At 34.6% G+C, this 26,681-nt stretch overlaps 1 protein-coding gene across 6 annotated transcripts in view; it reads right to left on the minus strand.

Annotated features, from left to right (window-relative positions):
• Positions 1-26,681, minus strand: part of NBEA (neurobeachin) — a 546,841-nt gene that overhangs the window by 346,926 nt on the left and 173,234 nt on the right. For 5 of the 6 annotated variants that reach the window (XM_060191622.1, XM_060191624.1, XM_060191625.1 and 2 more), the window contains 4 exons: positions 22,937-23,105; positions 20,767-20,862; positions 9,667-10,105; positions 1,065-1,219 (listed from right to left, as the gene is read on the minus strand). In XM_060191622.1, coding sequence (XP_060047605.1) covers positions 1,065-1,219; positions 9,667-10,105; positions 20,767-20,862; positions 22,937-23,105 — 859 coding nt within the window. The remainder of the gene's footprint in view (positions 1-1,064; positions 1,220-9,666; positions 10,106-20,766; positions 20,863-22,936; positions 23,106-26,681) is intronic. The other variant, XM_060191623.1, reaches the window with a different exon arrangement.

The raw sequence follows: 26,681 nt of genomic DNA on the forward strand, positions 1-26,681 counted from the left end.
CGTAAATGAATAGAAAAGTTCATACAAACCATTGGAAATTAAAGACATATTTATAATATAGATAAATCAAAGATGTAATTTTTTAACAAAATGTCATTTATAATGTTTACTTGCTAATATATACATATATATGCTTAATAGAGCATATTCTACTTACTACAACCTCATAAGTGTGTTGTTCATAATACCTCAGAATCAAGTGGTATGATAAACAAGATAGGTACAGAAAACACAAAGAATAGTTTATGAAATCAATTAAAATGGGAAGGACCTAGGTAATGATAACAGATGGTAAAGTTCAGTGCTATACAGTTTGAAGAGAAGGCTACTATAGTCAGGGATCATCTGGCGTTGTACAAATACCTAAAATGGAATCACAAAGATTTGGGTAAGGATTTATATAGTTGATCATCAACAGGAAAATTACTGGAAATATACAAAAGCTTTTAGCTTATTTTAGGAAGTCTTTGAAAATTTGTCATGATTTGGAACTTTCTTTTGCTAAAATTTTTGAACAATGTCAGAAATGTCGGACAATAAGACAAAACTGTAATCTAACAATATAAATTAACACAATGTTAAACAAGGTTCTTTTTCCAAAGTGTGATTTTTATTCAGTTGAGGCTCTTGCACAGCACCAATGTTCTTAGGACAGCTCTGCCTTCCTGAGAGAATATTAGGATTCAGTCAGTAATTGTTACTAAATCTACTACCTGCCACTAGAATACTTAATATACCTTGATAATCTTGACACTATTAAAATTATCTCTTGGTTTTGTACCCCAAATGCTTTTCATTCTAAATATGATTTCACTCCATAATTAAATGACAGGGTTTTGAGAAAACTCACAACAAAAACCAACTGTGTTCTTTAGAATGAGTACTAAAAAATAAGCCCAAGAACTACTGGTAAATTATGAAAAGTAGCAATATAAAGCAAAACCTTCTTAACATTTAAATGATCAAAGCACTTTTTTATTTTGAAGCGCAAACATGCAGAATATGAAGATATAGAAAACAGAAAGGAAAAGATGAGGTATCACAAAAATATAGAAGGACAATACCTGTTGTATTAATCATACTTTTTGGTGTAGCTCCAGTAGCAGCAAATATATTAGAAGTACTGCCTGTTGGCAGTCCACTTCCGGCAGCAGTGGCCCCCACAGTTGTTACAGCTAAACTACCTGGAGGTGGCTTCTTAACAGGCACTACAACACTCCTGCAAAGAAGAAATGAAAGTAAAATATCCAGCACAAAATATAAAGCAAATTCTAATTCTGCAATGGTGGGTGCACTGCAATATCAACTTTTCTTTCTTCTCCCTGGTTTTCTCTACATGTGCGTCCAATTTCATCAATGAAGAGAACACAGATAGTAAGGTCCACTGTACTTTGTTCACTATTATCATTTACTTCTCAAGCAGTTATGTAGAATTTGAAGTTCGCAAACCTTTTTTTTCTTCTTTTTCTTTTGCAAACCTTTCTTAAGATGGCATCTAGCCCCCCCATTTATACCAATAAGAAGGCACATCACAATATGGAAAGAATATGGACATAAAGGAAAAAACCAAACGTTGATAACTAAATCTCATTCTCTGATGTTAAATTTCAGTTTTTCTTTGTAAATGTGGCAAGAGAAATACCAAGTGCTTGCTTCACATATAACTTGTAGGATTAAATAAAACTGCATTTAAAAGGACTGTCCTTTTTATAAATCAAAATTTAAATAATAATAATAAAGGAATATCCTCAATTATGAGATATCACATGTTAAAAATTGTTACTATTGTCTAAAGTAAAAAATACTCTGTCTTCAAGAGATGAGGTATCCAAGTTATAATGATCCACATAAATGCAATAAAAAAGAGGAAATGAACTGTGTTTATTGTTAAAGTTCTCTTCTAAACAACGTTGAGATATACGTTATAAAGCAAGAAAATAAAATGATCATTTCATGATTTGAAATGGAAAGGGACCTAAGTTGGGGGTCAGAGTTTTTTGTAAACACCTATTACGGGGAGATGATAAATTTTACCTATGTTGCATCATCTGTACTGTAAACTATTACTTCTCTCCTCCATCAACAAAGTGACTTTTGAAGGAAAAAGCTAATTCTAGAAAAACTAGTTTTTTTCCCTGTATTGCCATTAAAGTTCTAATCATATGACAGAGACACAGAGGACTGCTATTACTGTATATGGATTTGTAGATTGTAGTAAAACTATTGCCAGTTATTTATTTTTTTAAATATATTTTTAAAAATATTTATTTATTTATTCCCTTTTGTTGCCCTAGTTGTTTTATTGTTGTAGTTATTATTGTTGTCGTTGTTGTTGGATAGTACAGAGAGAAATGGAGAGAGGAGGGGAAGACAGAGAGAGGGAGAGAAAGATAGACACCTACAGACCTGCTTCACCGCCTGTGAAGGGATGCCCCTGTAGGTGGGGAGCCAGGGGCTTGAACCGGGATCCTTAGCTGGTCCTTGCGCTTTGCGCCATGTGCATTTAACCCGCTGCGCTACCGCCTGACTCCCTGCCAGTTATTTTTAAAAGACAAATCATGATTATCTTCAAACAAAAACTCTATGAAAAACCATTATAAGGAGGGCTGGGCAGTGGCACAGTGGTTAAACACACACCATACCAAATGCAAGGATCCAATCAAGACACAGGGTTCAAGTCCCCGTCCCCACACCTGCAGCCAGGACATTTCACAAGCTGTGAAGTGGGTCTGCAGTTGTCTATCCTTCTCTCTCCCTCTCCTCTCAATTTATCTCTTTCCTAGCCAATAAAATAATGGAATATATGGCTACAAGGAATAGTGAATTCACAGTGCGAGCAATGAGCCCCAGCGATAACGCTGGGGCAAAACAAAACTATTATAAGCATCTTGTCAAATACACAATCAATGAAAAATAAAGTCATTTTGAATTTTTGATTATGTGGAAAAGAAAAACTAATCTCAACAACCTATAATGATGGCTCATAAAAGTAAAAATAAAAACCATAAAATGCCCATCTATTAAAAATTAAAAGCATCTGATGTTGGCAATTGATGTGAAAGTTTCCAGATACTTTAATGACTGCAAACTCAGCAGTCTGATAGTATGACAGGATGCAAAAAGATAGAAACACAACTAGACTAATTTAAATGCTAGAAAATACTGAATTAGTATACCTTCAACAATTCCCAGCAGTGTGGAGGAAGGAGGAAGAGGAGAAGAAAAAAAAATCTCTCCAAGCTCTACTCTCCTCACCCTTTAAACTGAGCTTCATAATAACTTGCACCTGAAAACTATTAAAAAAATAGTGTGCTGCTTTGCCATGTGCATGCATGCTCAATCACTCTCTCCACCATATTGATGGAAGCTTTGGTGCTGTGGTCTTTTCTCACTCCCTGATATCTATAATGATGATACATTTAGCACTCTGCCTGAAATATGTTAAGTGATCAAATTGAGATAGTATTGTTTTAACTATCAGAATCCTGATGCAATCTGGATCTATATTAGCCAACAGTAGCCACATTGAAATAAGTAAGAATTCTAATACACTGTGTGATTGTTGGAGCTCATACATGAAGGCTTATATGTAATTTCAGGTATCACACTTTTGAGAATAGTGGTAATAGCAACAAATATATAAGAGAATAGATATGATGACAGTTGACCAGGAAAGTTAGTCATATGAGGAAGAAGATGAAAGACTAGGAAATTATAACAACATAAAAAATGGAAGCAACAGGAAGGATACACCTCTATTATCTTTTACATGCTCTAGTTTCCACTATGGATAAGTTCAAATGATTAGAATGATTATGTGGCAAAGGTTCATAAGATATTTTCTTAATCTTCAACTCTTAAGTATTTATAATAGGTGCTATTTGCTGTGTTGAATATAACCCAAAGTTTTATCTAGAATCAAAGGACAGTATATTCTTGTCCACATCATCTCTTCAATAGTACCTATTCCCTCACCTTAAATCACTTATGTTCTAAGCAATCTATTTTGCAAATAATTTGAAATTTTAAAATGCTTAAAAATGCTAATAGCATTTGCTTATTTTTGTGATGATAGTATGTATCTGAAACTATGTATATGGAAGTAAAAATTTTCATCTCTTACAAAATAATTCATTTTTACCCCCATTTGGTTGCTTATCTACATATACTAAAAGGCTAACCTGAAAGTCTATGTACCACTGTAAGTACCCAGTCATGCTGCATAAATACCATAAAGTAAACACAACTTTTAGAGTATATAAATTTTCTAGGTGAACAAATAATTTATAGACTTCAAAATTACAGATACAAAATCATTAAAAGCCACTAATTTAAATGATCAACACATTCTTCTTCTTTTTTTTTTAATTTGCCATCATCACCATGGTAAAGACAAGGCAAAGACAAATACAGGAGGGCATAGGAGTTATGGCACAATATCATAACACCTAAACTTCTTGCAGTGCAGTGGGAGCTGGGCTGAAATCGATGCCATGCACATAGCAAAGTGGATGCACTACCCAGGAGAACCATCTTGATGGTGCCACATTGTAGTCTTGCAGGTCTGTCCTTAGTATTTGTACATAACTGTAATTTTCTACAGCACACACACTATAGTTACGTTTTTCTGTCTTAAGAAGTAACAAGGACAGAAATAGACAACCCACTTGAACTGTCTTTGGAGTAAATTTGGACTGGGTTTGGAGTATTTCTCAAGGCAAAGGACTCTAGGGAAGGAAGACTTTGGGGGCTGAAGGGGCTTTGGGGTCCTAGTGCATGATGATGGAGCTGAATCTAAGCTGGGGTGAGAGTGTTTTGCAGACACCTATCATAGAAAGATGAGAAACTGTAACCATGTATCAACAATGTACTGTGAATCATTAGCCTCCCAAATAAGACAATAAAAAAGATTATTCTTCCCAGACAAATTTTACACTTCTAGTCCACTGTTTTAAAATTAAAAACTATATAATTACATTGATGCTATTTAATACACAGAATCTATTAACCTGTATATAATCCAAGACTGTCAAGATTATGATCATCAAAATAGCATAAGGAGAAACTTATTCAATTAATTTGTTTCAAAATAAATATTTATTGAATAACTGCATAGCTTAGTGAATCATATGTTTATAATACTCTGAGTGGTATGCAATACAGACTGTGTAAATTCTACCATCATAAATGTATCCTATCTCAAAGGCAAAGACTTGGCTTCTGGATTATTGATTCATTTAACAAATATGTGCTAAACATGAAGGACATGAAACATCAAGATGTGAGATATAGCTATGCCACTATACAAAATCTCTGCCCTCACAGAATTTACATTCAAATAAGTAGAAAGAGAAAAATAGAATATCTTAAATGGGTAAGTAGAGTACATTTATATATAGCATAGTACATAGGTTATTAACATGCATACTAAAGCCTAAATGAGTAAACAGAGTAAATCAGACACAGTAAGACACCTTCCACCTTCTGCATCCCATAATGATCCAGGGGCCATGCTCCCAAAGGGATAAAGAATAGGAAAGGGGAGGGGATGGGGTATGGAATCCTTGTAGCCGGAATTGTACCCCTTGTATCCTATGGTCTTGTTGATATATACAGATATTAAATTATTAATATTATTTATTATCTTTATTTATTTATTAGATAGAGACAGTCAGAAATCAAGAGGGAAAGGGAAGACAGAGAGGGAGAAAGACACCTGCAGCCCGGCTTCACCGCTTGTGAAGCAACCCCCACTGCAGGTGGAGAGCCCGGGACTTGAAAGGGGGTCCTTACACCAGTCCTTGTGCTTTATGCCATTTGCACTTAGCCAGCTTCACTACCACTCGGCCCCTGGTATTTATTTTATAAATACATTTTTAAAAAATCATAACTCATATAGAATATTTTAAAACTATTATTCTACACAGAAGTCTATCAAGTGGGATCGATTATTCTACACAGAAGTCTATCGAGTGGGATCGATAGAATTTTTGGAAAACTTTGCAACTTGATTTGAATTATATAAGGGGGTTATTAAATTGTTCTTTCAGAAATAAAATCATAGTATTTCTTTGTTGTATGAAACAAAACATTAGAAAAGTTAATTTTACATAACTTGCTTTTTTATATGAGTATAGTGTTCCCTCACTTCTAGTAGAATTCACTAGCTTTATAACTCACAAATATACATTTGTCAGGGTCACTCAGTGTAAATGTAATCGGAGTCACATACTTAAAAATGTACAGATGATGTTTGGAATAAGTTAAAGAAAAGCATAAAACATATTTTTCGTGTATGTAGATAGAACTACTTATATAAGGCTTCACAACAGAATCTGATGAAGATTTAAAACCTGATGTTGTAATTTGCCTAAAATAATGCTATAGGCTTTGAAGCACCAAAGTTCATAGTCTATCCCAAGTGGGGAGAAAACACATATGTATATTTTAAAATAACAACAATCAAATTTCAGGTATTTTAGGAAATTATTTAGAATCTTGCAATCTTAATGATAAGCATGTTTGCAAAAGGACTGGCAAACTATTGGCTACCAAAAGTAAAATCCCAGATCACTTTTATTAGGATTCTACTATATTACTAGCAACTTTTATTTCATTATTAAGAAAAGGATTCATACATTATTTTTTCAACTAAAGAAAAAAATGAAAAATACATTACTGAGTAAGTAAAACCCAAGATAATTCTGTATTTGAATCTGATAGAATTCAGGACTCAGCTTTCTAAAGTCTGTCATCTTAGATGTTATCTTCAAAGAATACAATCTGATGTTAAAAGACATGTCATAATTTGGATTTCAGGCCTTAGTGCTTCAGAAATATGTTTATATACTTCATAATGTAATTATGCTACCTTAAGACAGATAAGGCAAATGGAAGCAATATATATTGGAAATATAATTGAAAAATGCAGTTGTCCAGAAGTACTTGTGGGGATGATGTCCCTGAAAAGCTGCTCAGAGCTCCAGAGTTTGAAGTTAAATTTTTGATGTTGTCACTCTCAATCTATTGAATGGCTGACAGACAATCAAACCCGTCTGGCTGGCTGGCAGCTCATTTTGCTGGCAGGTGGCAAACAATTAGACACACCAATTTGTGTCTCCTGATGACATTAAAGCATGAAACTAAGTTGTATGTAGGGCCTAGTGATTTGTGTGAAAGCATTTCAAAAATAATACTCTTTGCCGTGGCAACTCATTTCAGACTGCCACCTCCCATTATGGCTTTGAGCAGTGAAGACGACAGACTTGAGTTACGTGCAGTGCAAGGCCGCTTCTGTTCAATCCGTCATCAGCGCCCCCTGAGACCTCAATCCCCTCCTTTCATCAATATCACCTCATCATTTACATTTGATAGTACTTCAGCTACTGCATACATTAACTACACTGGATACTCTTTTCCTAAAAAGAACTGAAATATACTTTGGATGCTTCAATTTCATTTCTACTTATGCAATTTAGAATAATGACCTGACTTCCATTCCATCTTGCATAAATGCAACAGGGGCAAATGGAAAATTCTATTTTTGAAAGCAATATTCTCAAAATAAAAAATTCAGAGTAGCTAAGAATTGACACACAGGTGATCTTTTAGCTAAGTTTCTATGAAAAAATTATTCTAACAATAATCAGAATAAAATATTATACTATATCTTTACTTCATTGGATTATCTCATGAAATCCCAGTAACTTGCTGTTTAATATTTTGTATTTTAACAAAGTTTAACTTAGTCAAATGAACACAGAATTTTTGTGACCCTAGATTAATCATAACATTATTTACATAGATTTAGAGATAAACACAATGATTGATATTTATATTCAAATAGTTAAATGTATCCATAAATATACATAGTAAACAAGATGAATGCAGAGCATGAATTAACTAAATATATGAATATGTTGAGATATTAGTAAGAATATTTTTATAAGAGTTGTTTCGTTTATTTTAGAGTCTCTTTTTATTATAAATAACAATTACCTAGAAATATTTTATCTCTTTAATACTCTACAAATTCATGGAATAAAATTTGACCTTATTCATTTTTATATTTGACATTATGAATAATATCATTTATATCTACATTTCTAAGAAATTTATATCTGATATTGATTCAGTGTTTATAAGCCAAGTTTAAATTATGTTATGTATGAAAAATAGTATTTATCCTAACTGAAAATGACTTTACTATCATACCTCCATCCTTAAACACTAATGAATTGTCTTCTTAAATTTGAACAAAGAAGTTCTGCTATGTTAGATAAATATGCATTAGAGATTACATCTAACCATCTTTCCTGACAGTTTAAGAAAAATTTAATGAGAAAAAGGAACATTTAATGTTCTAAGTTGATCTTTTTCTCAAAAACAAAAGACAACAGCTTACCACATTATCTCACACATAAAAATTTTATAGGAAGTGTTTTAAATATAAGTAATCATGTAATTCAGAGGGTAAACTATTTTTTTTTTGTAACCAGAGCACTACTCAGCTTTGGTTTATGGTGTTTTGGGGGATTGAACCTGGAACCTTATAGCCTCAGGCAATACAGACTCTTTGCAACTATTAGGCTAACTACCCCCACTGGTAAACATTTTTTAGTTGTGTTTTAGCATGTAAACTTAACTAGAATATTTATCCATCCCCATATTATGGTGTATTTGTTTGGATTTAGTGATGGTCCTTATCTTTCTAATGTTCCCATGTTTTCAAATAGAATATATTATATACAGAAAATTGTTGTTATTGTTTTGAAAGCTTTTATTATGCTCCTTTGAACTATCATTTTCATGTATGCATATTGGAATAGAATTAAAAGAATTAGAAACTCTCTGCTAAAATAAGTATAGATAAGTAGACCATGTTACAAATTGTATGGAAATATAAAATGCTTTTCAAAACTACTTTCATTCAAACACATGCCCCAAAACATACCATTCACATTGATACTGGAATTTCAAAAGAAAGAGGAACACATAGTTTTTTCATATTTAAATCTCAAACTTGCATTTTATTACTTAAAGTATACAATTTAATCTTCAATAATTATTGTAGTTGTCAATATTAATGCAATTTCAGAGCCAGACTAGATGTAGGAGTGATTTTGCCTATCTCCCTCTTATTTTACACAGGAAATAATTAAGTCTAAAAAAGATAAAATGATTCCTCAAGATACTATAGGTACTTAAAATTTTTTATTACCTTTATTTTATTTATTGGCAAGAAACAACCAGAAATCAAGAGAAAAGGGGGTGATCAGAGAGGGCGAGAGACAGGGAGACAACTGTAGCACTTCTTCATCATTAGCAAAGCTCCCCCCCCCCCAGCAGGTGGGAACTGGGGGCTTGAACCCAAGCCCTTGGACATTGTAATGTGTGCGCTCAAGCAGGTGTGCCATACTACAGACATTTTATTATGGATCACAAAATCAGACTTTGGGTTTCCTTACTACCAATTAAACATGCTGTCTTCCAAATTATGTTGAAGCCCCTTCATTGATATGAACCAGGTTGGTTTGTCACTTAGATACACTTTGTAGCAAGGATTCACATATTTAATAAAAATAATTTTCAAGTTTCTCCTAATATTTTTCACTTACTAGATGCTAATCTTTCCTCTATGTAAAAAGTAAAAAGTTCAACACTTACCTGTCAAAGGAATGAAACTGCATAGGAAGAATAGCTTGCGCTTCTCTCTTCAATGCTGGATCTGGGTATGGGATAGGTTCTGGGCCACATTCTGTGATTTCAACTGGGGCAGCCACAAGACTCTTTAATATCTCCTTTACATTGATGCCTTTGGTTTGACTGATGCTGGATATGGATGGAGCTGGCTTCAACATTTCACTGGGGTTCTCTGTTAAGCTTTCCTGTGACTTTTTCACTTCAGATGACAAGGTGGATAACAATTCACTCATGGCATCAGGGCCAGTATGAGCCTCTATCTCTGCCCCATTCAGGATGTTAGCCACTTGTTCTTCTCCAATTCCTGAATCTGTATGAGGAATGGTACTCTCTATCTGGATATCATCACCAGGAGTCGGAGTTTCTTTTTCCTTTATAGTATCTGGAAATGCAGCAGGTGTTTCTGTAATGAAAGACACTAGTTTAAACAAAGTTTCACAAGTGAAACCCAGTGTTATTAGCAACATTTTCACATAATAAGGAAAATAAAATTTGTAAGAAGCAAACAATATGCTAAATGGATATGCATAACAATATAATTTTATTCAAACCTATTATAACCTGTATTCATCTGTCATTTGAATCAGTGGGCAACAATAAAACCTTATTTATATATCATCTATTGCTTCCAAATGCATGACTTTAAAACAGATTCTATAATGATTTCTTGTAGGAACTTATAAGTCATATAAACTTTACCTCTCCTTTATAAGGTCATGTAGGAGCCAATCATGTAGGAGAAATTCTTTTACTTCTTAATTACTTTTAGTAATAATAGTTTTTTGAATTTATTTTTGTATCTTAATAACAACATTAAAATATCAAGTTGAAATGTTTGATTATTTAAAGATATTATTTTAGGGGGCTGGGCAGTAGCACACCCAGTCAAGCGTATATAGTACTATGCACAAGGACCCAGGTTTGAGCCCTTGCTCCCCACCTGTAGTAAGAATGCTTCATAAGTGGTGAAGCAGGTCTGCAGGTGTCTATCTTTTTCTCTCCCTTTCTAACCTCCTCCCTTCTGTCCTGTCAAATAAAATTTAAAAAATTTTAAAAAAGGAAAAAATTGGATGCCAGGAACGGTGGATACATAGTGCTGGCAATGAGCCCCAACAATAATCTTAGAGGCAAAAGGGGGTATTATTTTAAAATTACATACATATGAAACATAAAATTGTGAAGAGTGAAATGCAAAAAGCATAACAAATGATTGAGAGTTTAAAACTTTAATAGTAGAATAATATTCCTAGCTAACAGCCTATTTGTCCCTTTACAGTTAGGAATATGTATGCTTATTTTTAATAATTATATTACAATCTGGGAAAACAGAACTAGAAAATATGTAAAAAGAAAATATAGTTAACTTCACAAATTTAGATAAATAAGAGAAAAACAGTGTTTAACTGCTAAACTCCTATCCATATTACACAAAGGTTGATATAATATAATTTATGTAATAAAACACTGTCAATGCCAATGATGACCGTAAACAATCGATCCAATCTAAGTATAATGATATGATTACAGTTATTAACTTAAAAACAAATTGTGCTGAAGGGGTCAGGGAGGAGGTTCAGTGGCCCTTGACAACACATAAGGTGCATAAAGGAAAATGAATAGAACTCCTTAAGTAAAAGAATAGGCATTGTACCCTCTAGCTCTATCTTATGCCCTTATTAAAAAAAAAAAAAAAAACAACTAAGAAATAACTAAGCAAAACTTTTAAAAGTAGTGTTGGATATATAATTTATAGTTCTTGCATAAATTAGGTACTTAGTACTAGCTACTTGTATTAGTTTTTTATATTTAAGTTTATGATTTGTAAAACAAGAACAGAAAAAAAATTTCTAGGATCTCTTTAAAATTAACATCTGTGGGAGTTGGGTGGTAGCGGAGCGGGTTAAGCGCATGTGGCACAAAGCACAAGGACCTGCGTGATCCCTGTTCGAGCCCGGCTCCCCACCTGCAGGGGAGTCGCTTCACAAGAGGTGAAGCAGGTCTGCAGGTGTCTGTCTTTCTCTCCCCTTCTCTGTCTTCCCCTCCTCTCTCCATTTCTCTCTGTCCTATCCAACAATAACAACATCAATAAAAACCACAAGAATAAAACAACAAGGGCAACAAAAGGAAGTAAATAAATGAATATTTAAAAAACATTAACATGTTTGTTCTATAATATATACCTAAGGGTTTGTTTGTTTTAATTCTTTTTGTTGTCTAATTCTTTGTTCATCAGGACAGGGAATCAGGAGACCTTTTCACAGGGTAATGAGTTAGACTGATATCAACAAAAGTGGCTCATAAAAACGAGTGAAATCTCTTATGAAAAGTCAAGGAAAGTTTGTTTTACAGATATTATTGTTGAGTGGGGTCAAAAATTGTTTAAATCTATGCATACATGTATTAGAGAATTAAAGATAATGTGAAGGGTTTTCTCAATTAACAGGGATCAATTCTTTGGTTCTCTATTAACACAGCTTTAGTTCTTAAATTAGATAAATGTCATCACAATCATATTAACTCAGGAGATGAATTCATTAATTTTTAAAGATTTATTTCAGAATAATTTTGTCACATTCAAAAGAAAATGACTAGTATTTTTCTGGAATCTTCAGGATTCAAACTGTATTAAATCTATAATTAATATAAAGTAAATATCTTTACACATTACATTCTTCCTAATACAGGCAGTATTTATTTAAATTGCAAAAATAAAAAATATTTTACTATTCAGTGTTACATTAAAGTTTCCTTCATACTTACTAATGAATTAGATTAAAATCAATAGAGGTTACAGAATCGTTGGGACATCTAAATCTGTAGGTTGAAATAGGTTTCAGTTTTACATGCTTGTTAGGTAAATGATGATTAGAAAAGGATGAGAGAATATATTAATTTGTAGATTATGTATGAAAATATTCAGTCACTAAGTACCAATGTGAAAATTAAGGCAGATTTATCCTTTGATGCACTTGGTCGAAAGCTTAGAGAGACGATTGAGTTCATTTTGATGCATGCTTTCTTCTACGTATATATTATTCAATAGGAAACAATTGTAGTGCTGGGGAGATTGCATAATGGTTATGCAAAGAATTTTCATGTCTAAAGCTCTGCAATTTCAGGTTCAATTCCCACTATAAGCCAAAACTCAGCAGTACTCTGGTTTTAAAAAAAGAAGCAAAATAGTCGTAATAGAAATATCATAAGAGAATTAAGTAGCAGTGACTGTAGGATAGATGCATATAAACATAGACACAAAAGGCCCACAAAAGTATACTAAATTTAAATACTAGAAAGTATTTGAATGATTCATAATAATATGTAATACATAAAACCTTAATTTTCTTTCCTTTTTTTCTTTTTTTTTTTTTTTTTTTTTTTGCTTTTAGGGTTATCACTTGGGTTCAGTGCCTGCACTGTTCCTGAAGGTCATTTTTTCATTTTTTTCCATTTTTGTTGCCACTGTTGTTGTTATTATTGTTATTGCTGAATAAGACAGAGATATATTAAGAAAGGAGTGGAAGACTGGAGGGGTAGGAGGGAGAAAGAGAGAGACACCTAAAGACCTGCCTCCCTGCTTGCCAAGCGAACCCCCATGCAGGTAGGGAGCCGGGGGCTCTAACTGGGATCCTTATGCAGGTCGTTGTGCTTCATGTCAAGTGCACTTAACTGGCTGCACTACTGCAGTGCCGCTAAATTTTATTTTCTATTATAACTGATAAAAGAATAATTCAAAAAGGATCAGCAATTTCAATAAATGAGTAAGAATCATACTCGAACAACTTGGGAAACATCCCCACTTATATTACACAGACATTTAAAAGCAGTGGAATTTTTTGTAATAACAAGTACAAACAAAAGCAAATCAATAGAAAAAAAATTTACCACACTAGGAAAACAGTGGAATGGTAATATAAAAGACTTACATGTCTGAGCTTTCGATGTCCCAGGCTCTACCCCCAGAACAGGCATAAGCCAGAGCTTAGTACTGCTCTAGTCAATCTATGTCTTTCTCTATGTAGCTCTCTTTCATTAAAACAAAATACAACCAGAGAGATAAAGAATACAGAAACTTCCAATGAATGAGATGGGATATGGCAGCCTAGTGGTGGGAACTGTATAGAATTGTACCCCTCTTTTCCCATAATCTTGTTAATAATTATTAAATCACTAATAATAATAAGTTGAAAAATAAGAAAACACAAAGCAGAACTTGGACTGAAGTTGGTGTATTGCAACAAAGTAAAAGACTCTGGGGTGGGGAAAGGGTCAGGTCCCGGAAAATGAAGGCAAAGGAGGACCTAGAGGGGGTTGAAATGTTATATGGAAAACTGAGAAATATTTCACATGTACAAACTTCTGTGTTTTACTGTCGACTGTAAACCATTAATCCCTCAGTAAAGAAAATTTTTTTTATTTTTTTATTTAAGAAAGGAGACATTAACAAAACCATAAAATAAGAGGGGTACAATTCCGCACAATTCCCATAACCCGATCTCCATATCTCATCCCCTCCCCTGATAGCCTTCCCATTCTATATCTCTCTGGGAGTATGGATCCAGGGTCCTTGTGGGTTGCAGAGGGTGGAAGGTCTGGCTTCTGTAATTGCTTCCCCGCTGAACATGGGCGTTGACTGGTTGATCCATACTCCCAGTCTGGCTCTCTTAAAGAAAAATATTTTAACAGTAATGAATAAATAAGATCTTAAAAAAGAAAAATACCTACCATAATTTACTGTTCTGCTTAATATCATTTATAGAATATGCTCTCTACTGACAGAATTTGCATAAATTTTATCTTTGGTAACTTATGTTTCCAAAATTCTTTGTGTGACACCAAAGTTTGTTGAGAATTTAACTCAAGTGCCTTTACTTAGACATTAAGCATGAAAAACAGGCAAAGCGTAAATGATTGCATCTGTGCAGGTTATATCAATGACAGTAGACTTGTAACTTTTCAATAGTTCTAATCCTTTTCTGTAGCAATATGCCATGTCAGTACATGAAGCAGAAACATTAATAGCCTGAGTGATCTTAAACAGCCAGTTGGAAACCAGATGCCTTTCTTTATTACCAATTGCACTGAACCTAATGGACTCATCTAATACATTTTGGGGAAAATACCGAGTAAAAGCTCAGTAAACGACATGATGTCAGCATGGTCACCTCATTTATTACATTCCTTCCTCAAGAAATTTTGTTTTATAGTGATTTGTGAAGTGTTTCAGTAAGTTTCCCACTAAAAGTAACTCAAGTGGCTATTCTCCAAACTAAAATATGGAATAACATGAATAAAACATACAGCTTCTTATATGTATGCAGTAAAATTATATCACAAGTATTACCTCTTCAAATGGTAATAGTAAGCAAGTTATATTCAGAGTAACTTAAACTAAAATGTCTATCGTGTGTATCTATATAAAGTCAAAAATATCTAATTGAATTACATAAAAATCAACCTAATTCTAAAAAAAATGCCATGCATAAAAAAGATCTAGAATAACCACTGAATTTCAGTTTGCCTATATAACTAAGAATGAAATGTGTTGGATAAGTATTTGTACTGCATAAGACTCAATGATTTTCCTGCTAGTTTTCTTTCACCAAATACAACTTGAGGGGCTGGGTGGTAGCACACCTATTGAGAGCACATGTTACAATGAATGCACAAGGATCCAGGTTCAAGCTCCTAGTCCCCACCTACTGGAGGAAAGATTTGCAAGTGGTAAAACAGGCTGCAGGTGTCTTTTCCTCTCTCTCTTTTTCTCTCTCTCTGCTCTCCCCCCTTCACTCTCAATTTCTGGTTGTCTCTGTCCAATAAGTAAATAAAGGTAATAATAATAATAATAATAATAATAATAAACTCCATTGGTATAAAGATCCTGTTTGAGCCCCTGGCTCCCTACCTGCAGGGGAGTCGCTTCACAGCCAGTGAAGCAGGTCTGCAGGTGTCTATCTTTCTCTCCCTCTTTCTGTCTTCCCCACCTCTCTCCATTTCTCTCTGTCCTATCTAACAATGACAACATCAATAACAACAACAATAATAACTACAACAACAATGAAAACAAGGGCAACAAAAGGGAAAACAAAAAAATTAAATTTAAAAAATCAACACAGTATAAGCTGCAGCAGGAACTTGTCCTCCCTCTAAATTAGCAATGGTAGGGAAGGGAATGCCCCACACTCTGAGGTAGGTTGGGTCATCCTACTGACATCTGGGGAAAACTGGTCCTGAAATGAGTGCAGACTAGAATATTCTCAGCTGTGATCATTAACTACAAGTTCTGACCAACAGGGACTCAAAGGTAACACAAGTTCCTCTGCTAATGAATACATATGGGCCCTGGGCAAGTTGGAAGGGTAAACAGTTTATTTCATTTATTATTCTTCAAGTCTGGGAGCTATTCTCTGCCCTAACTCAACTTTCTAGTCTTATTCTCAATTCAGATACCATCTTTCCATACAAAATTTGTGTCCACCTCTATGTTAGCTATAAAACTCAAGCAAAACCTACAAAAGTCATGGGCCCCTAAGAATATTCCCAAATAGACTTCCTAGCTTCTTCACACCCTAAGATCCCTATTGTCATCTGCTCTATTGCTATCTTTTGGTTCTTGATCATTAAATCTTTTTATCTTACTTTATACCTTAACACCTTTCAGCCTCCATGTTGCAGATGCTATCATAATTCTATCTTGACTTCCCTGGGCAAATGACCACACCAATGTGTCCTGGAACCTCACCTCTTCAGAGCCCACCCCACTAGGGAAAGATAGAAACAGGCTAGTCATATGGATTGACTTGCCAATCCCTATGTCTGGCGGAGAAGCAATTATAGAAAAGCCAGAACTCCCACATTCTACAGCTCCAAAATAATTATGATCCATACTCCCAGCAGGAGAGAGATGACAAAAGACGATGACCAGAGGGCTCTGAATTTCAATACTATGAGGACTCAGATATAGAAGAGAAAAGAGAAAAAAAAAAAGGAAGGGCATTCAGAAATAGAAATAGGTGTAGGTGTGACTTAGAAAGGATGGCAGAACCATAGGGGGAAAAGGAGGCAAATAGATACAAATAACAGACACATAGGCATAGAAGTAACAGTCAACCCATATGTGTAACCTTGTGAGAACTATTGTAGATTCCAGCGGAGGGAATGGGGATACAGAACTCTGGTGGTGGATGGTGCGAAATTATACCTGTTATCTTATAATTTTGTAAATCTGGATCAGGGAAAGGTTCCCTGATGCAGCTTTATGTTCCTTTTCCAGCCATGACATCCCCAGACAATAACTTGGATCCACCTGCATATCCAATTTCAGGGTCAGGGGAAAAAAAAAACACTAGTATAGGCACAGGCCTTTTAGAATATAACTAAAAGAAGCCTTCTAGCTATCTACAAAAAGGAGGAACCCCCAACTCTTCATTTGCACTATTCCAGCCTTTAGGTTCATGATTAGTCAACAATTTGTTTGGCTTTGTATGTTAACTCTCTTTTCAGCCACCAGGTTCCAGATGCTACCTTGATGCCAACCAGACTTCCCTAGACAGACAACCGCATCAATGTGTCCTCAAGCTGCACTTCCCCAGAGCCCCACATCACTAGGGAAAGAGAGAGACAGACTGGGAGTATGAATCAGCCTGCCAACGCCTATGTTCAGCGGGAAAGCAATTACAGAAGCCAGACCTTCCACCTTCTGCATCCTACAATGATCTTGGATCCATACTCCTAGAGGGTTAAAGATTAGGAAAGCTATCAGGGGAGGGGAAGGGACATGGAGTTCTGACGGTGGGAATCATGTGGAGTTGTACTGCTCTTATCCTATGGTTTTGTCAATGTTTCCTTTTTATAAATAAATAATAGAAATAATTTTATAAATCAATATTGACAGTAATAATTTTTTAAAAGAAGACAACTCAGGGAATTCAACATTAACATAAAAGATTATACCCTTAATAAAGAAAATCAAGATTTAAAATGAAAAATTGAAAGCCAAAAATGTTCTTTTTTTCAGTGTTTTTACCTTTGAAGTGTAGAGGTTTGAATCATCCTATTTGAATGCACTGAGCACTTTGGATGCTCATATTTGTGATTTTCATCACAAATAGTTTTCAGACCAATATTTCTTTGACTAGTCTCTTTTCCTCTCTTTCTCTCTCTCTTAAAAGCAAAGTTTATCCTAATTTGCTCAGAGGATGTGAATATGGGAGAATAAATTGAGATAGTGTTCTTGAGTTTGAAACCACAAGAAAGAAGGCCACGAGTAAAGAAATGTGGATGACTTACAGAAGCTGGAGAAATCAGTAAGAATGAATATGCCCAGAGATGCTTTACGAAAGAATGCAGACCTCAGGATGGTTTGATTTTAGCCTGATGTTAATACATTCCAAACTTCTGATCAACTAAAATTTCAGTGCATTTGTGCTGTGATAATCCATTAAGCCTAGGGCAATTTGTTAAAAACAATGAAAGAACACTAGTCCAATACTCCTCTGTTAAACACTAGATCCAAATTCACTGGAATTATTAGAAGACTTCGGTCCTTTGTTGTAGGACTGAAGTCATTTACTTTATTCTGGCGTGAGTGTCGTAACAGTGTCGACTATTATAAGGTGATTCCAGGTGTTTGTTCTATGATCACTTTTTCAGCAATGAAGAACCTCCTTTACATCAAAATCCCTTTCACACTTTTGAATATCTGACTTCCTGGTTTGCAATCAGTCATAGATAACCCTCAGCACTAATAACCAGAATATATAAAGAACTTGCAAATCTCAACAATAAGAAAACAAATAACCCTATCTAAAAATGGGGAGATACATGGACAGAATATTCATCACAGAAGAGATCCAGAAGACTGAGAAACACATGAAGAAGGCTCCAGTCTCTGATTGCCAGAGAAATGCAAATAAAGACAACAATGAGATACCACTTCACTCCTGTGAGAATGTCAGACATCAGAAAAGGTAACAGCAGCAAATGCTGGAGAGGTTATGGGGTCAAAGAAACCCTCCTGCACTGCTGGTGGGAATGTAAATGGGTACAACCACTCTGGAGAACAGTCTGGAGAACTCTTAGAAGGCTAGAAATGGACCTACCCTATGATCCTGCAATTCCTCTTTTGGGGATATATCCTAAGGAACCCAATACACCCATCCAAAAAGATGTGTACACATATGCTCTTGGCAGCACAATTTTTAATAGCCAAAACCTGGAAGCAAACCAGGTGTCCAACAACAGATGAGTGGCTCAGCAAGTTGTGGAATATATATATATATTACTCAGCTATAAAAAATGGTGACTTCACCGTTTTAAGCCGATCTTGGGTGGACCTTGAAAAATTCATGTTAAGTGAATTAAGCCAGAAACATAAGGATGAATATGGGATGATCTCACTCTCAGGAAGAAGTTGAAAACAAGTTCAGAAAAGAAAACACAAGTAGAACCTGAAATGGAATTGGCGTATTGCACCAAAGTAAAAGACTCTGGGGTGGGTGGGGAGAATACACATTCAAGAAGGATGACCTAGTGGGGGTTGTACTGTTATATGGAAAACTGGGAAATGTTATGCATGTACAAACTATTGTATTTACTGTCAAATGTAAAACATTAATTCCCCAATAAAGAAACTAAAAAAAAGAAAACCCTGTGCTCATATACATTCATATTTAACAATTCAGATTGATGGATTAAACAGTTAATTGTATTTGTATACTCTCTTCTTTAAGTTTGGGAGCTACTATACCCTAATCCAGCTTTCTAGTCCTATTCTCAACTCTGACTATATATTCCCCAGATAGTATTTTTAGTCCATTTGCATGTCAGCTATCAAGCTCAGGCAAAGATTACTAAAGTCATAGGCCTGTTGGAGTATACCTAAAACAGACTTCCTAACTCTTTCCCACTTGAAGGTCCCTAACTTCATCTGATCTATTCCTACTTTTTCTTTTTTTTTTTTTCCTGTTCATTAAACACTTTATATCTGCTTTCTATCTTTATGCCTTTATGCCACCAAGTTGCAAATACCACTATGATCCTGACTTACCAGACAACCTCACCAATGTGTCCTATAACCTCACCTCTCCAGAGCCATACTCTACAAGGGAAAGGTAGAATCAGGCTAGGGTATGGACTGACATGCCAACTTCAACATCCAGTGGAAAAAAAATTACAGAAGCCAGAATTCCCACCTTCTGTACCCACAAAAGAATTTTGATCCTTATTCCCAGCAAAGGAGAAATGTTAGGGGAAGATGACTATATATATGGTTATAAAAATAATTGTCAACCCATATCTGTGAACTTGGGAGAACTACTGCAGTTTTCAATGGAGGGAATGGAACTCTAATGGTGGGAATGGTGCAGAATTATATCCATTATCTAGTAATTCTTTAAATGAATACTAAGTCACACAAAAAAAAAAAAGAAAGAAAAAAGAAAAAATAGTCTAGGTTACCTGGACAATCATCTTTTTTTAAAAGCAACTATGTTATATACCAAAACATAGTTACAGGAAATACAAGGACTAAAGTGACATCCCCTTCCCCCCCCCGAAAAGATTAATCTCATCATGTTAATTAAACCAAAAGATGTAATTTCACTATTTTAGTTTTAATCTTTAAAACTTGATTGCTTCCTTTTAAAAAGATCTTTCTTTTTTAATTTAATTAGGCACGCTCTTTAAAATTGAAAACTGTCCTAACTAAAAGAGTTGGAACTTTGTTCCAGAATGTTAAGTAACTTCAGATCAGTTTGATGTTTTCAAAACTTACTTTTCAACATTTTCCTGAGTTCCCAGAGTAGTTTTAATTTTTAGACTCATTTTGTTTCACTACATGATCAGATCTGCCACAATCTATGGATGTAACCTTATTACACAGGTGATACATGAAGAAATGTAGGAGATCACTAGTTACATTTTGCTGCCATTAGCCAGGTAAAATGCAACATGTATCTCCATGGTGCCTGAAATTTATACTTTCTTATAAACAATTACACTAAAGGAAATGTGTGAAAAATGATTAAAAAAATATCCAAACTGGTCAGGAGATGAGGTAAATATTACCTTTGTAAAAGGAGTGGGCAAAGCTCTGCTCAGGTATTAACTTAGCAAGGAATCCATGGTTCAAACTTGGATGAGGGATAGAAGGTATGACCACAACTGTGGAGAAAATCATGGAACAAATGTGAGCCAGCATGTAACAATCTGCAACGGGGTCCAATGAAGATACCTGACAAATATGTATTATTGCAACATGCAAACAGTACTAGCAATAAAGACAATATATTTAAGGGAATAAAAGAAGATACATATTAAGAGAAGGGAATAATACAATTATTAAACAGAATAATTATAGGAACATACAAGAGACACACAAGAAATCATAACTAGAAGTCAGCCTATAATATCACTATTCTACACTTTATACATGTATGCCAGATCTAAATGCATAAAAATGAAGAGTTAAGATAATAAATTCTCAGGGATATGAACAGTCAAAACAAACTGAAGTTGAATGCTGATTTGAAGAACAAAGTAAAAAGTGTACTGTGATGAAATATGTTTACATGCTGAAAGTAAATAAAGCACACAACAGTGAAGTATTATAAATATATATGACCCGTATTTTTCACACCAGCAATAGATGGTAAACGAAAAAGATGTGATTATGGAAAGAGGGTGCAGAGATTTAACCACTAATTCCTGCTCATTCTTACGAACATCTGTTTTATGTAGCTATTGTATGCATTTATTTAGGAAAGACCATTTCAACTGAAAATCCACTGGTATATAAGATAATCACTGAATTGCCAAGGTTACACTGCAAATAACTTAATTTAAACAACCTTGAATCAAACACTTGGCAGGAAATGCAACAGACAGAAGGTACCCCATGATATTAAAATATTATTGCCAGAAAAATGTGTTTATAATTTTAAACAAAACATTGAATGCAAAACTGCCACCAGGAGCATTCCATAGACTAGAGAGAACATGATCAATGCTGGCTCACTCCTGTCCACAATGTTAGCTTTCCACAGTCTTTGATTCCAGTTGAAGTAATGTTAGTATAAAGTTTGGAATGTGTCTATGTTTATTATGAATCTGTGGTAGAGAATTTAGGTATTAAAATAACTACATACAACAAAAGGAAGGAAATGAGGAAAAAGAAAGAAAGAAAGAGAAAAGGGAAAAGAGGAAGGAAGGAAGGGAGTGAAAAGGAAGGAAGGAAAGAAGGAAGGAAGAAAGGAACAGGAAAATGTAGAAAGAGCAGAGCCATCGACTCTAAATGTGGGAGATGGGAGGAGCCTGAAAGGAGTTAGAGGACCCAGTGTCCTATGCAGAAGGAAGAAGACAAGTTGGTGGAAGGTCTGGCGTTTTGGCACATACAGCGGGAATATTTAAAAATAATAATAATAATCACATGACAATAGCTTAATAAATCATAATTTATCCCAATATGGTGATTTAATTAAAAAATTTAATTAAAAAATTTCAACATATACTTAATGAAATACTACTCTGCAATTAAAATGACAATACTTTCACATTTTGGACAAGTGGATGGAATTGGACAACATAAAAGACAGTGACTATATATTCACTTTATATGGGATTTAATTAACTAAAGCAAGTAAACTTAAAAAAAAGTAAATAAACCATCTCAGGCTTTGTAAGAACTACAATAATTATCACAAGAAAGGAAGAGAGGGTCACGTGTCTTTGGATACAGTAAGTCAAACATATTTACAGGGTTGTGAAACTATATCCCTGAAATCTTAAAATTCTATGAATCAAAATTAACTTACCGATAACAAAAATTATTTAAAATCAACAAAAAGAAAGAAGACTTTTTACTTTGCTGTAAGAATTATACTTTCACTTACTCTTGGTCTTCAACTACTCTGTAAGGACATTTTACTTTCATGTTTATATAGATTAAAATATATGAGTGATGTGCCTTTTAAGTAGGATGATAAATGACTTGTATTAATAAATGATAAACAACTGAAACAAAAATATAAGAATGTAGCATATATTAATCATTTATAGATTGTTTTGAATCAAAATATATTCACTGAATTTCCCTAATACCTACCTATCTAGGTGAGAGGTGATTATGAATAAGCTTAGCTTAAATCTGAATGTAAAAGGGAAAAGGGAAAAGAGGAAGGAAGTATATAAATGATGATGAAAGTATAAACTGAAATGTTTAAGAATATATATTAAATACCTGTACTTGTTGGCGAGTTTATTTCTTGTCTGATGTTTCTTCCTGGCTGGCTTCCAGTCCTTGCAGTTTCTCGCTGGGGTTCTAGTATGTCTCGATACTTGGAAACCATCAGAACCGAAATGAAGTAAACAACAGCTAGAGCTAAGAACTGTGCCTGCTTGCTATCATCCTGTGTAAAGTAAAAAGGCAGGATGACACTCAAGCATTTTAACATGTAAATTTTTAGAATAGAAAAAAACATTCCTATTTCATTTTTTATGAAACCAAAATAGGAGATTCAACTTTTATCAAAAATTGCTAAATATATATTACTGCCTAATAACCGTCATTTAGCTAGCAATATAAAACTTCAATATTTCTATAACAACATAGCATGCTCTTTATTAACTATGCAGATGATACAAGCTTGAGAAGAATATTATACTGTTAATACATAATAGAATAATATCATAACTGGACTAAGAATAAATTCTAACATATTACTACTTGAGCAGAAGGCTCTTCTAAGAGCATAAAATAGGGAGTAATAAGCAGTGTGGGGATATAAACATAAATTTTGTACAAGCTCAGTATGTATTAGAAGTATGATATGGCAGCTTAAGAAAAAAAGTTATGCAGTATTTTACTGTATAAATAGAAAAACAGAATTAACAGCCCCTACTATTAAGTAGTGGGGGAGCTGGAGCCGGTTAAAGGCCTCTAAAACACTGACAAGATGTGAGGATTCTAATTTTTGAAGCTCAGTGACAAAATGGAGTTTTTCCAGAGGAGATTAGCAAAGTGGTAAGATTAGTCAAATTAGGAGAGAGAGAGATAATACTTTTAAAACCCCAAGTGCATTCCAATAGATAAGGTCATTTTTATATTAAGTATATTTCCTTTTTTTTCTCTCTCTTTTTTTTTCCCCTCTGGGGCTTGGTGTCTACACTAAGAATCCACTGCTCCTGGAGGTCACTTTTTTTTCCCCATTTTATTGGATAGGGCAGAGAGAAATTGAGAAGGGAAGGGGAGTGAAACAGAAAGACACCTGAAGACATACTTCACCACATGTGAAGTGACCTCACTGCAGGTGAGGACCAGGGGGCTTGAATAGGATCCTTGCACTTTGTACTATGTGCGCTAAACCCTGTGTGCCACCAGCCAGCCCCTATCATGTATATTTTAAAAATATATATATAAAGAACTAGGGAGGGTGGAGGTGGGGTGTGGGTGGGATGGGACACAGTCTTTTGGTGGTGGGAATGGTGTTTATGTACACTCCTATTAAAGTGTAGTCATATAAACCACTATTTAATTAATATGAGAGGGGAAAATTGATCTAGAACTTTTTAAAACACTGACTGAGTCTTTTTAATACATAGACTGAGTCTTTGATATGTTGACTCTCTCAAAAGCCTAGACCAGGGAGAACAGAAGCAACCAGTAGCACAGCTATATACAAGATGCTGGGTATTATACAGCAAACCCTAGCAAAGTTAACCCAATTACCAAATAATGAGATGATAACAATAACTAACCATTGTCTTCTTGAACCCTAAGACAGAAGGAGCCTCACATTTCCACTATAGAGCCTACCTATATTTCCCCCAGTCCTGGAACCTTAGGGTAGGGCCCACTTTCCTTCATGCTTCTCTCAATTCAAATCAAGTAATATTGCATCTGCGGATCACAACCTAATCAACGCAATGAGTGCCACCCCAAGATGGACTGTATCCAGAGACTTCAGGTGTGGAATGACAACCCTTAAGCTTCATCACTTGGGTGAGACCTTTCCTTTCATAGTATTCTCTAATTCCATTCCAGGTGGTCCACTCCCCAATAAAGTCCCCAAACCTAGATATAGTCCAGGTCCCCTGAGAGAAAGCATATGTTCACCCGTGTCCATAAATCAGGGAAAAATATATACATGAAATCAGAAGCACACAAGAGTCTGCAGGGAGTACCCCTCCCCTCAACACTTCATCTGCACTATTCCAGTCTTTACGTCCATGGTCACTGAACAATTTGTTTGGCTTTGTATGTTAACTCTCTTTTCAGCTACCAGGTTCTGGATGCCAGCATGATGCCAGACCAGACCTCCCTGAACAGGCAATCCCACCAATGTGTCCTGGAGTTTCATTTCCCCAGAGCCCTTCCCCACTAGGGAAAGAGAGAGGCAGACTGGGAGTATGGATCGACCAGTCAATGCCCATGTTCCACGGGGAAGCAATTACAGAAGCCAGACCTTCCACCTTCTGCAACCCACAAGGATATGGAGATCGGGTTGTGGGAATTGTGTGGAGCTGTACCCCTCTTATCCTACAGTTTTGTTAATGTCTCCTTTCTTAAAAAAAATAAATAAACGTGTAGGCAAAATAATAATAATAATAAAAAGAACCTTTTCTTTAAAATATATATATATAAATAACTATACATAATCTTGAGATCCTTACCTAATGAGTCTAGATAAGGAACTTATAGGGAAATGCACTTAAGAAAACATTTTTATGACCACTACAGCAATTTCAAAAATCAGAGTATACCTAAGGAAACAAATGTAATATATTTTAAAGTTATGTAAAAGTGATACTTCAAGACAAAACTGTAATAGAAACAAGGGAAAAAAGTGTCAATTAAACTCTAGTAATTCTAGTAACAGGCAGTTTATGACTTCACATAAGCACAATGTGAACAGGATTCAGAAGTTATGTGCATTTATCCCGAAAAAGCCAACAAGACTTACTTACCAATAATGTGAAACTATGAATCAGAATTAGTATAGCTATGAAGAATTAACCAAAACACACTATATGTCCTAAAAATTAAGACTTAATATTTCATGCTCTGGGAGAGAAAAGGCTTTTCTTAAGATATACAAAGAACTATTGAAGTATTTGAAATGAATCTTCCTTGTATTAAAGTGCTAACAGAATAAATATATGCACATGCATACACATACATGATTAGCATAAACCAAACACTAACAACAGTTCTTACAAAGGAAAATAAGCAACTTAACAAAAGGTACCAGCCATGAATGAATTCAACGACAGCTTAAGCTGCAATAGGCCATAATAGCCCACAATGCTTTTATTTCCACAACTGTAAAATCAGTAGTGAGCATTTAGAAGATATTCAACAAATATATAAGGGATGAATAACTATCAATTACAAAGCAACTGAGCTGCAAACAATAGATACTGTGAACTGCTAGTCTAGACAAGCTAAAAATATTTCTTCTTTATGGCATTTTCTTTTCAAAGACAGATCTGCAAACTTGGCTCCAGTTCTGTCTTTGAATATGAAGTACAGCACAAACAGAGGCTAAACATCTGGAAAACTAAATTTTCACAGAAGTTAATTGAGTGTCTGTGTATTTTATTATGAAGAAACAAATTTTATTATATTTCACCTATCTGCTTAAGATATGGGAATCTCCAGATATAGAAGAGGAAAAAAGTGAGGACATTTGGAAGTAGCAGTAGGTTCAGGTGTGATTTAGAAAGGAAGGGAAGGCAGGACTATAGAAAAAATGGGCAAATATATATACATATATATAGTTATAAAATAATAATCATATCTGTGAGCTTGGGAGAACTACTATAGTTTCCAGTGGAGGGAACTGGGACACAATGGTGGAAATGGAGTGGAATCATACCCCTGTTGTTTAACAATTTTGTAAATCTATGTTAAATCACTAATTAAAAAAAGAAAGAGAAAAAGAAATGGGGTCTCCACTACTAAATTTTTAGCCTACAATATAGTT

This window comes from Erinaceus europaeus, chromosome 5, assembly GCF_950295315.1.
Source record: "Erinaceus europaeus chromosome 5, mEriEur2.1, whole genome shotgun sequence".
Lineage (NCBI taxonomy): Eukaryota > Metazoa > Chordata > Mammalia > Eulipotyphla > Erinaceidae > Erinaceus > Erinaceus europaeus.